At 28.7% G+C, this 13,537-nt stretch overlaps 1 protein-coding gene across 1 annotated transcript; it reads right to left on the bottom strand.

Annotated features, from left to right (window-relative positions):
* Positions 1 to 6,059: 6,059 nt before the first annotated feature.
* LOC114416903 (NAC transcription factor 56-like) lies at positions 6,060 to 8,925 on the bottom strand. The gene is made up of 3 exons (XM_028381941.1): positions 8,502 to 8,925; positions 7,757 to 8,058; positions 6,060 to 7,179 (listed from the first exon to the last, which is right to left on the bottom strand). Exons 1-3 carry the CDS (start codon positions 8,695 to 8,697, stop codon positions 6,568 to 6,570), a joined length of 1,110 nt encoding a protein of 369 aa, XP_028237742.1. The 5' UTR covers positions 8,698 to 8,925; the 3' UTR covers positions 6,060 to 6,567.
* Positions 8,926 to 13,537: the final 4,612 nt, after the last annotated feature.

Genomic DNA, 13,537 nt, shown 5'->3' with positions numbered 1-13,537 from the left:
CAGCAAATCCTTACGCCACCTCTCCTTCCCCTCAGACTTCTCCCACGCATCACCTTGCTGCACCACCCCATCCTGTCCTCTAGCACTGTCATGCCAACTCTGTCCAAAATCGCCGTGCCACACCTATGACATGTGCCACCACCTATGGAAAAAATACACAGCGAAATCATATTTTTGTTGTATAATTTTTTTAAATACCTTATTACGTAACAAAAAGATAATTTTGTTATGTATTTTGTTAATGAAATTGTATTTTCATGAAAAGGATATTTTTGAAAAAACATTTCAAGCACATGTGAGTAGTGTAAATAGCAAATCTGATAGTCTTAAATCTTAATATGATATTTTATATGCATGCAAACATGCATGCTGTGTATTGTTTTCTTAAGTGCATGGATATTTTAGCTTGTCAAATATAGGGTAGACAATAATTTGGTCTCGAAAAATGAATAATTAACATTAATATAATTTTTCAAAGATGGAGACTAAGGTAAATTTTGTCTTCTAAAAACACTACTAAAAATGTATTTTTTACAATGTGCGATCTACGACGATTATTGTAGACTCGATTTAAAAGGTGACATAGTGTTATTTTTGTAATTATTGTAAAAAAAAATATATTTTACGACGCACATTCTAAGACAGTTATTAAAAACCGCCTTAAAATATTATATGTAATTTACGACGGATTTTAGTAAAAAAACCATTGTAATTAAAAAAAAAAAGCAAAACGCATCCTCCTACCTTCTCATTTCGCGAACATCAAGGTTTCCACCTCCTTCTCATTCATCAACGCACTCACCTCCCCTTTCCCTCCCTCAAACGCACAATTTCAAGAACCCAATGGCACAACCCTATTCGGTCCACTCCTCCAATTCCTTCACGACTCCAACTTCTCCTTCTTGATCAACCTCTACCCTTACAATCTTTATGGCCTCAACCCCGAGATTCCTCCCGGAATCGCACTTTTTCAAGAACATCATTTTAACTTCCTCTTGAAATTAATTAATTCACTTTTTAAATTATATAATTTTGATATGAATTCAATCCTTCAAATAATAAGAAAACACATAATTTAATCTATTTATAGTCTTACGATTTTATGCACATACATATAATTTTGACATTACTTTTACCATTTTCGTATAGAATATATATTGGATTAATGTTAATTATCTTTCAAAAACTAAAGTGATTTCATTGTCTACCCAACCTTTCAACCACTAGAATGGACATTATCCTTTATTTTACTTGATTTATACTTTCCAAACTTTATTTCTATATGACATTTAGTTATCTAGCTTTTCTTCTGTTTAGTTGTCCTCATTACCACAATATATATATATATATATATATATATATATATATATATATATATATATATATATATATATATATATAATGTGTATGGATCAATTTGATTCAATTTTATTAGGAGAAAATTCTGATCTAATTAAAATAAATTCATTTAATTTGATTCAGTTTTACACTTGGTTGTTTGGCCATCAAAAACCCTTTTAAACCCTTTTAAATTAACTAAACCCTTTTAAACAAAATGTACCATCAAAAACCCTTAAACAAAATGGCATAATAATAATAATAAATCAAAAAGCTTCGGTATAAATCATCAAGTTCCAAGTCATGTAACTTAGGATCCAAAAACCAGATATAACATTCATTGGTTTAGTTTAATTTATACATAAAACTAGAAATCAAATCGAATCAATTTGTTTTTTTTTTTAGTTTCTCAAATTAATCTGAGCCAATAAGTCATATTATTATATATTCTTCAGTTAAAAGCAAGTCAAAAGCAAAATAGATTTTTATCCTATTGGTCAAACTACTCCAATCTCTCAAACACTTATCTCCCTCTCCTCCCTTTTATTTTACAGTGAATAGGGCTATAATTGATTTTAGATAATGGATACGGTGTTTTATTTTTATTAATTAATTTAATTAGCAGGCACTCAATCATGATTTGACAGGATAATTGCATGGGTATTAATTTACTATATGCAAATATCTGTTTGCTTGGCAGATAAGATTTGTTTATTAATTGACAGATAAGACTCCATAGACTTTTAGGCCGTTGAAAGCATCATGCACAACTCAAAATATATATACCAATAGAATTAACACTTTCAATTCACGGTCATGATACCTATTCCAAAATGAGGCACAGGTGATGCTAAACTTTATAAAGTTGGTTCGTTTTCTTTCCCCAAAAGGGAAAGCAATTAAAGTGAAATTTGATTTGTATGGCTTTTGGATAATATGATTCCTTTAGATGATAACAAGAATGGTCCCTTATAGAGTCGAGCCACAAAGAGAGAGCAAGCTAGCAGCTAGTGATGAAATCGACTTTGATGTCCATTTGTGTGACCTTGGGTCGGTGGAATATACTTAACTATGTCTTATCACTCCCACGTAAGAAAATGACACCCATGCTCAAATATCTTGATATACCCTTTTTGTAGATTAAACCAAAGTTGGTGTGGGTGGAAATTGAAAAGGTAAAAATTAAAGAATAATAATAATATCAACCTAATTATTAATTAATTTCTAACCTAATGAGTAGAGAGTATCAATTTTTTTTCCCTCGAGTCGTGGCGTATTATTGATGTGCTGTCTAAATAACAACCGCGCATTAAAGTGAAGGTGTGCAAAAACTATATTAACAGCTATCTAGGTATCTCTTAGGAAAGGGATGCATCAAAAACAAGTTTTCAGTGGTTGGAATGGTTTGTCTTAGAGCACCATGAACTATAAGTGATAAACAGTGTAAGTGAATAGGTGATTAGGTGCTACTTTTCTCCTCTTATCCCTACCAATAAATGTTAAGTAGTAATGCGGATTGGTATACATTTTTTTATAAGTAAAAACTTAATTTATTGATTAAAAGGTATAAGAAATACTCTAACCCGAGTACAAGAATCTCACAAGGTTATATTAAATTAAGGTTTAAAAAAAATACTAGATACATGATTGATACACAATTAGAAAAGAAAAACATTGAGTCTAACCTTTTTAGTTGTAACCAAGTCTAAAGATCTCATTTTTTTATCAAATTTAAATTATCATTAAAATTAAAAAGAATATCCTGAAACACAATTTTGTTACGCGTCATCTAAATAAACCAGATCATGACGTATTATGAACAAAACCTAATTTTTTCCTTCTCAGGATTGAAAATGAAAAATATAAACCAAGGGATGGAGATGAACTGATTTTTCTTCTTTTCTAAAACTTCCTTAAAATGTTTCAAGAAACACTTTGAGAATGCATTAAGCAATTTAATAATTAGTCAGACAGTAGAATTTTTTTTTGACAACATCAGACAATAGATTTAAAAAAAAAGGTTTTTGAAGACTTTAATGAAAGATATTTAAAAAATTCGCAAACTCTCAAATTAATTCCACTTTAACATTGGTCACGAATAAAAGATAGATAAAGAAAATCTAGAAAGTTATACTAATTCATGCCAAAAACTTAATTAGGGTTAATGGGTTATATTCATTTTCTTCTTTTTGTACAAGATCTTTTCCTACAAAGACAAGGATCCCTTTTATACAAGTGTGTCTACTTGTCTAGGCATACAGCATAGGTATATTCTTTTCCATGCCTCTTTAGACTTATTTCTTAAAAAAAAAAACTAAAGAAAAGGTAAATTTAATGTTATATTAAAGTATATGAATGCTCAATTGCCAGCTAATAAAGTTGAAGAATGCTATGAGATTGTAAATATGATAAATAATTAATATATCAGAGATTTTAAAAGAATTGCAGAATTAATTAATATTTGATGTAGATGGGACTCTTTAATTCTTCAAACTTTTGTTGTAGACATTCGTTTAACGGTTAGAGATGAAGTGCGTTTTTAAAAATATTAGTTTATATATATATATATATATATATATATATATATATATATATATATATATATGCACGTTTAAAGTAAAAAAAATATTGCTTTTGATCGTCATGTGCAGAAATGTTTTTTCTTCAGATATAGTTCCTCTATGTTCTAACTCTTTAATTAAGTGAAACTTTTTATTTGCTCAACATCTTGTCACTCATTCTGAAAGTTCAATTTGTCATATCCCTTTAAGGATGTGAGTACAATCTTCAACAAGAACTTTTCTAATAAATTTTGTCTTTGTCTTATAATATATCAACTATATCCTTCAACAATTTAGAATGCTTCGAGACTTAGAGATAATCAGACAATCATAGTGTTAGAGATGTGAGGATGTGTAGATGCTATACATACATATAGTCTATTAATGCTTTAATGATAAACACAATTTTTAGTATTTTTTTTTTGCACATATAGTAAACGTATCTACTTTATTTATTGAAAAGAAAAACTCATTCAAATCTTAATATCAATATTTTATTCTTTATCAAAATTTTGAAGTACAATCTTTGTTGACTCGATCTAACCATTATTAATTTTAATGTAAGTCATATTATATTATCTTTATCCTCAAAGTTCAAATGTTTTTCTTTCTAATAAGAAGTAATTAAAAATATTTTATGTCTTATATCTTATTTTAAATTTTTATTTTTTGAACTCTTAAATTTAATTTTCTCTTTTTCTAAAAGTTAAAATAAATATTAATTAACAGGACCTTATATTTTAAAAAAATAGTGAAAATAATTTTCATTATATATATATATATATATATATATATATATATATATATATTAATCCTAAACAGAGAAAGTATATATAATATTTGTTAATTGATGTTTATTCTTCAGTTATTTTAAAATCTTGTTTTCTTTTAATCTTTAACAAAAAAATATTTGAATTCCTCTTTTTATATGTTATAAACGTTTATAAGTTGGTGAGTTAAAAAAAATGAGGCTGAAAACACGAAAAGCCAAGAAACATATATGTGGGATAAATAGAAACTTATTAATAAAAACAATTAATGAAGCAACAATTTAAAAGAATTTTAAAACGAAATATTTAGGAAAAAAATTATGTGACAACTTTATGTTAGAAATTTTATATTATATATTTATTGACAACTAGATATTAATATATTATCATTGAAATTTAATATTAAACTGAAAATTATACTTTACACCGTACTTGTAGTACGGGCACTAATAAGGGGCTGCACGAGTGATCGATCTTAGAAAAGGATAAATTAGGGGAACAAAAGTAAGAGAGTACGAAAACTAACTTCCTAATGATAATGGATAGCATCACAATACCACAAATCTTTAATAACATAAAGAATTAAAAAAAATTGACATTGTGTATCAATGTCTACTTAAGAACATATAGCTCCCAAGCATGGATGACATATGCATTTATAATACCATCATATCATACATTAATTAATCAGTGAAATAGCTAGCATAGTTATTGTCGCTATAACTTATAAATATCTTGCTGGTATTTTTTTAATTAATATGATATACTACTTTTACCAAACAGAAAATCAGATATTGAAAATGTTAATATCATCAGATATATAGAATACAAGTTATGACAAACATTTCGTTTTCAAAGAATGTGATCGGTTGGGACAAAATTCAGAACCCTTCTTTCATAATTGGTGCATGTGCATGCATCAATCGAAAAGTCTATAACAGAAGATTTCAGTTGCACACATATTTAAAAAACAAATTACAAGACGGGCCCCTATATATATCGTGCTAGAAGACAGAAGCAGTGAAAAATAATGTTTATTAACAAACAAAATAATATTTCATACTTTTTGTATGTTTGTGTATGGATGCACAATATTCTACCTGATGTAGATATCGATATCATTCAGGCCAAAAGAATATGTAGAGATATTAACAATGCTAATCAATATCATGTAGTTTACCTAGGTTACATGCAAATACGTTATACAAAATCCCTTTCACTTGTGTTCGCTTAACCGTCAAGAGCTTATATAATAACAGTTTAGTGATAACAAATCAATCAACATTGATTGGATTAATATCAAGCTCTTCATGAACAAGTTATAGATAAACAAACCGCAAATATAATCAATATACATATTTTAAAATCTTGCATCAATAATATAATAATATATCGTTCGGAAGTATAGTTTCTATATTCTTCATTTTGTATCCTAAAGCAAAGTATATATATATATATAATTGTGGCTAACTCTTTCTTTCATATCGCTCGAAAGTTTTTATACACAAAAAGAGCGCCCTCACTTTTTTTTTTTCTTTACACACTAATAAAACAAGCAAATTAAATATCCCTTTATATCTATCTATATCTATGTTTCTATATCAATCTATATAAATTAAAATTAAACTAAAAGTACCAAGGCCTTACACCCTCACCTCATGTGGTATTAATTGCCATGAGCTACCTGCAAATGGTTGGAGGAAAGCATTGATTAGAGTACTCTAACGTGCTTCCATTCTCCTAACAATTAAACCACAATCTCAATGACCCTTTTGAAATCTTTGCGATCTAGCACAAGTTGAAGATATTCCTTGCCACACCTTAGTTCAATTGGATCTCCTTGTGCATTATAATTATGAAATTATCATATCATATCGTACGTATCCCCCAAAATGGAGTTAACCATACCAATTGGTCCCTTGTATTTGATATGGTGTTCGAAGTAACCCATCTATTTGGGGCAATGAAGGTGTTTGTGGAAGTTGGTTAAGCAGAGTGGCAAAGGAGCCAGAAGTACCATTAGTATTATTATTATTCTCTTCAGTCCTCAAAACACTCACATTCCCATTACTGTCCAAATTGAAGTGTTTGTGATCATCATCATCATTATCATCATCAACATTCCAATAGAGTGATGAGAGTGTTCTTTTGGAGGCTGAATTAGAAGTGTTGTTGTTTGAAGGGGCAAAAGGAAGAAGCTCTGCCTTGGAGTTTGAGGAGGCAAACTGATGATGAGATGATGATGATGATATGGCATTTATTGAATTAGTGTTGATTCCATTGACATTACCATTGCCTATAACCACACCTTCTAACGTGTTTCTGTCATTTTCCAACAATGCACCACTGTAGCTCGTGGACATCTTTGAAAGGTGAAACCTCGCATTCATGTGGCCCACGTTGATGGAAGGAGGTACTTCTCCAATCATGTCGTCCATGGAATCATCCCTCTCATGTGACCTTTGTGTGTTACCCTTCTTGTAGATCCGGCATAACACCCAATCATCCAGCTACACAATTCATGTACAATATTCAATTCGCATGTTATTCTTCTATAGTAGTGTATATTAAATTAAGTATCTTATCGCAATAATCTTTAACTTGTGCAAATATAAAAATGTCAATATACTTTTTTATTCGTATAAAACATTACTCTACCCAAAATTCACCCGTGCGTCACACATGTTAATACTCTAGTCAAGGAAGAAAAGAAAGAAAGAAAGAAAGAAAACATAAAGTGCTTCTGAAAAAAATGCCATCCAGAAGTGCTTTTCAAAGTTTTTCTACGGAAAATATAGATTTTTTTTTCCAGTAAAGAAGGTCTTTAAAGTTGTCAAAAGCATTTTCTAGCCTTGTATTCAAACAGGTATAGAAGAAAATGATTCTTGCTTTGTTCAACAATGTGCCTAAAAGCACAAAGATAGGTTTAATTATTATTTTAATATATCCTAGCTTTTAATTGGTTGTCATTTGTGCAAGAATTGGTGAATGAGGAGAGCCTCTGGTGGGAAGAGAAAGTGTGATATGCATGATATGCTCAAAAGTGAAGCAAAATAAAGCAAGATTTTACATGAAAAAAGGGTTTACCCTTAGGGAGTTTTTCTTGTGGCCCAAGTCACACCCAGGAGGCCTATTGTTAGGCTTGTTTTCAGCAACACGGTACTCATGCATGATCCAATCAGTTTTGACCCCTTTTGGTGGCTTCCCTCCATAGAAAACCAAAGATTTCTTCACCCCAACCTTTTGAGTTCCACTACATATAGGCTTATCTGTACCTGTGGCCTTCCAATACCCTGAAGTTGCAGCCCTGTTTGGCCTTGCGCCATTCGGGTACTTCCTTTCTCTCGGGCTGAAAAAGTACCACTCTTCCGCCCCAAACGATGCCATAGCTTCAAAAACAAATGCAAACAAAAAAAAATGAGAAAAAAAAATCAAAGAAAAAAAAACTAAATATCCATTTTCATTCTCTATCATAAAGTTAAATTACAATACCAAAACGGTCTCATTTCATTCGGTGAGGCCAATTACAAGAATCACACAACGTAATAAACACAATTAGAAATAGAAAAATGAGGATCATAGATTTATATTACAACAATGAAAGTTTTAAGACATATAAATCATGAAAAATTAAATAGTTCGGTTGAAGATTATGAAAATTCAATATTATAAAAAAAAATATTATGAAACTTGATATACAAAACCTTAATATTATGAAAAGTTATGAAAAAGTGCGGTTGATGAGTGTAAACCTCTAAAATCTTGAAATTGTGAAGCAATTGAAAACTTCTGTTGTAATCGATAATTTATATGGGTGAAATTGGAGACATACCTGGTAATTCCCATGGATCAAACTTGTAGAGATCAACATCAGCGATGATTGAAACAGGGAGAGGAACAGAATCAACTTTCTTCTTGAGGTAATGAACCACGAGCTCCTCGTCCGTGGGGTGGAACCGAAACCCGGGTGGCAGGTTCGGTTGTTGTTGTTGTTGTGAACTCGTGGATGAGTCTTCGGTGCTCTCCATGGTTGTTATTATTATTACCAAGGTTGTTGTTGTTCACTATGTTTTTGTTGTTGGGTTGTTCCAATGGTTGTTGTTGTGGCTTTGGCTTCACACAAGAAGAAGAGAACAACACAAATCTTTCACTTTGGATGATATGTAGCTTTATTTACCCATCCAAAGTCAAGGTGAAGGCCATGATCAGCTTATGTGGCTGTCTGTGAGAGATGGAAATTAATTAAATGATCTCCTACAAACACCTCCAATGTTTCACTTAATTCATGCATGTGGGCATGTGTGTATGCATGTTAGATGATTTCATGACTCATAGGGAGGGGCAGAAGAGTCTTTTGACTTATACTGTTTGAGGTAGAATTTAAAAGTTAAAAAAAATGCTGACATTTTATTTAATTTTTAACTTGATATACGGGTTCAAATATAATTTTAATCATTAAAGGATTGTTGTTAGTATAGGTGATATCTAATATATGTCCTCATGCATACTGTCTAAATTCATCATTACTAGATTGACCTAATTGGCTATATGTGTTTGTTTTTTATAATTAAAATAAGGTTTATATTTAAGTTTGTGTGTGACGAAAAAAAAATCTTTAAAGATAATTTCCATTATCCATATAGTATTTATTTTTCATGCATTATTGATAATTTTTATTGGAGGTGCAACGATAAATTTAAGACTCGTGGTCATTAGTGAAGTTGTTATAATCAAGTGTTAATTGATCTAAGCGTTCAATAATTCCCGCAATACTATTTATTTTGTATATATAAATATATTTATACAGTAAAAAATTTCAATTCAACAATAAATTTTTTTAGATAAACTATTGGGTAAGAGACTATTAAATAATTAATAATTATTTTACTATGATTTGAGTTATTGACTTGATGTAGGAAAAGGACTGCGGTTGCAAATGAAAGAGGTGGGTAACCATTGATAAATACGCGAACTGGAAATTTGGCCGTTGAGAGAGCGGCACGTATGATTCCAAACCATAAAAAATTGACACGTGGATGGGACCACAAGACAATGCAATTTTCCATTTTTCATTTTCTTATGAATAAATATGATAGAATGAGATCGTTTACAGCTTCACGAAAAATCCATTCAATCTCAGCCATGAAACACGTTTGATTATTTAACCAGAAAATGTTATAAAGTAGGATTAATGGAAATGAAAGGTGAAAATGTGAACTGCACCAATACATTAGAACTCTAGAGAATCTTTATCCCAATATGATTGGGACGTCAACCCCTATTGAAAATAAATGCTATAGGATGTGTAGTTCATGATTTCAGCCACTCAATATTTATTTATTTTTATCGAAGATTACGAGTGTATAAATTAATTTTGTTAACATTATTTGATTATTGTTGGTTCAAAAATTTTATATAGATAATTAAATATAAATTTTTTTACTAAGTAGATCATTTCTTAACTTAAATGAATGTTTACACCACGGTGTAACATATAAATTACTCAATAATTATTTAATTACAGCTTTCAAAAGCGAATTTGTAAGAAAAGAAAAGAAAATATTGAATGGTGAGGATGTCGTGCTGTTTAAAAGTAACTCCAGATAGCCAAGGCCGATCGTGATTGATATTAATTTAATTTGTTTTATGTGATGAAACAAAAAAGTGTAAATCGACGGAAAGATAAGTGTGGGGACAAAGCTTTACCACACTTTTCTGCTTTTGTTGGGCACATAGCACCACCAACGCTAACATCAACCAATGGATTAAGAAAAATTACCATGGCAAATGCTAAATCAACGGTCCCACATGCCATTGGGTGAACACTCACTTTTCTTTTTTTCTTGATCTCGTGTGAACCCCCACTTATGCGAATGATAATGGAATAATACATGATATGGTTGATATAGACATATATAGTGTTTTTTAGTGCACTGAATATCAGCTGATTTTTTTCATTTTAATAAAGGTGTACTAATTAAATGCAAGTGGAGAAAAAATGAAAGTAAAACTACTTAGCATTATTTTCACATCGAAATACTTAATTAATTAGAAGATATAAATGTGAGAAAATAACATGTTATATATTTTTTTTATTTAATTAAATATGCCAGACAAAACATCAAATCTTGGAATACGATACTTTTTAAATTAAATATTTGTATAATGTACATATAGAAATGATTAATATATTATTGATGGTGAATTGTTTTATTGGATAAGTTTATAGAAGCTTGAAACTATGCACGATTTTATTCAAAAAGAAGAGAAAAAATAAATAAAAAAATTGATATTGTTTTTTAACAGTAAATACACAATTTCTTATATATATGAAATTATCTTTTACACAGACTTTAGTCACTAAATTTTGTTTATATTTATAAGTTATATCTTAAAGCAATAGAACTTTCCATTAAGTTTGTCTTTTCAAAACAAAAGTGAAATATATATAATACAAACTAACAAGATTTATATATATATATATATATAATATAACTTAACTTATACACATAAATAATTTTTAAAAAATAGTTTATAAATAAAATAATTTAAAGCACTAAGTTTCTAATTGTAAGATTTTGAATATATTAATTTTTAATATATTGTTCTTTTGGTATGATTATATATAGAAGTTCAAATTGAAAAAGGTTTAACATTTTCTACATTAAAATTTACAAGAATTTGAGTAGAGAACAAAATTGGTGAATATTAAAGTTGATACCAATTAAACTACAAGTTCTGCTCTAAAAAAATTAACTAAACAAATTCAGTTGCCTATTTAAAGATGGAAGTTTTTTAAATATATATTTAGAGTTAGGCTAGAGTGTTAGACTCTAGCTTGTTTGAAGTATTGTCTATTTTGGTTCTCGTAAGTCCTATTTTCTCCTTAAAAAATATCTCGGTAACCTAAAAGATGATGATATTTATAAATTATTTCGGATCTCAATTCTTAAATAATGTGAGTTTATTTGATGGGATGGAACAATACATGTTTATTCTTCTTATATATTTTACTCCTTATTTTTAAATCCCGACATATCTTGTGTTAAGTTCCAGCAACAAGTTATTAATATATATCTTTTGGCTTATAAAAGATAGTTTTTTTAATTATCAATAATTAAAAATAGCCCTATATTATAATCTAAATTATTTATTATTATAATTAATTTATATATTAAAATATATTTCTTTATTATTAATTATAAAATAACATATATATTAAAATAGTTATGTATTATAAATATTAACTATAAAAACTATTTAATGGCAAATTAGTTCTATGTTAAAGACAAAGAATTACAGTATCAAATTGTAAATTCTATGAAAATCTATAATGTCATTTATGAAAAATACACCCTATTTTTTTGTTAGTATTCATTATGTGCGATTCCTCCCATGCATTTGACCGAAAGACGAGACTGAAAGAGACGTGATGAGTACATGGCCACACATGCCAAAATGCATGTGGAGATAAAACCAAACCATACCCCACAATGACTCAATATCTAATCAAAATCGATGAAGGCTACAATACAAAAATCTTTGATGGTGTAAAACCCTAAAAATACTATAGTAGGTGGGGCCCAAATGCTGATTAGTTATCGACCAGAGGGTCCCATGGAGCATCACTTACTGTAGCCCATGACTTCACACCAGGTAGGGCTACCGAAAGCTGAACAAACCCTAGACATACGTTTCGTATCTTAATTTCCGCGTATGTCTCCATGTTTTGTTTTATACATTAGGTGGTGTATTTTTCATTTTGTCAATCTTATAATTATATGAATTAGATAAAATTATTATAGATATATATGTATATTAGACTATTGGTCTTTTGATATATTAAAATTTATTTAAAAGATTGATATTTTTTTATAAACATTTTTCTCATATATATGAATATATGAGAATCAAATCAGTGATAAAATATTTAAAAATATAATTCTCCATAGATAATGTTAGATTATGTTAATACAATACTTTTAAACTATTAAAGGTATTAGGATTTGTTCAAGGCGTTGATTTCTCTCAATAAATATTTATTTATATGCATAAGTTTGAAAGTAAAGCTATGATCATATGTATAAAGAATAAAATTATCTATCGAACATATTATATCTTATTTTAACATATTTCAAGTGAAATTTAAATTTTAACCTATAAAATACAATATATCTAAGAGTGTTAAAGGAGAGTTTTGCTTCCTGGTAGCGCGTACGTACTCTTTTGCATCTATTTACAGGTAATTTATTGAAATTGTGTCTAAGATATGGTAAGGTTAATTCTTTTTTTTTTCTGAATGTGGTAAGATTAATTCTCTTAATAAGAGTTTATTTTTTGTTGTTGATAAATTATAAGAGTTTCTTTTATAGATACAAAATTTAAATTTAAAATCTTAATTAATATATTATACAAATTAATTACCAATTAATTACCAATTAATAAACTATATTAGCATATTTGATTTTTTTTTATTTTAAAAATATAATTTAAGAAAAAATATATAAAAAGGTATTTAAGTATCATTCGATATTTTCTAAGTACAAATTTAACACTACGTACGGTGTGTATGCGAATGGTTATCATATACTCAGAACTGCTCACCCAATTAATGTTCATTTATTATGCTGTTCCTGCCTATGATGCTTTTGGGTTTTGGTACGTATGCTCCTCCATTTTAGGTTTTGGTACGAATATACTTTTTTTTTAAAATGTATTTTTGGAGATTATATCATTTTGAAATATATTTTGCCAAGTCACTTATATTTTGTTATAAAATACCAAAATTATATATATATATATATATATATATATATATATATATATATATTCTTCAATTAAAACTAATATTTCATTTATAAAGTGATT

This window comes from Glycine soja, chromosome 6, assembly GCF_004193775.1.
Source record: "Glycine soja cultivar W05 chromosome 6, ASM419377v2, whole genome shotgun sequence".
Classification (NCBI taxonomy): Eukaryota; Viridiplantae; Streptophyta; class Magnoliopsida; order Fabales; family Fabaceae; genus Glycine; species Glycine soja.
Note: the sequence above shows the minus strand (reverse complement) of the source record. Positions and strands in the feature narration are given on the sequence as shown.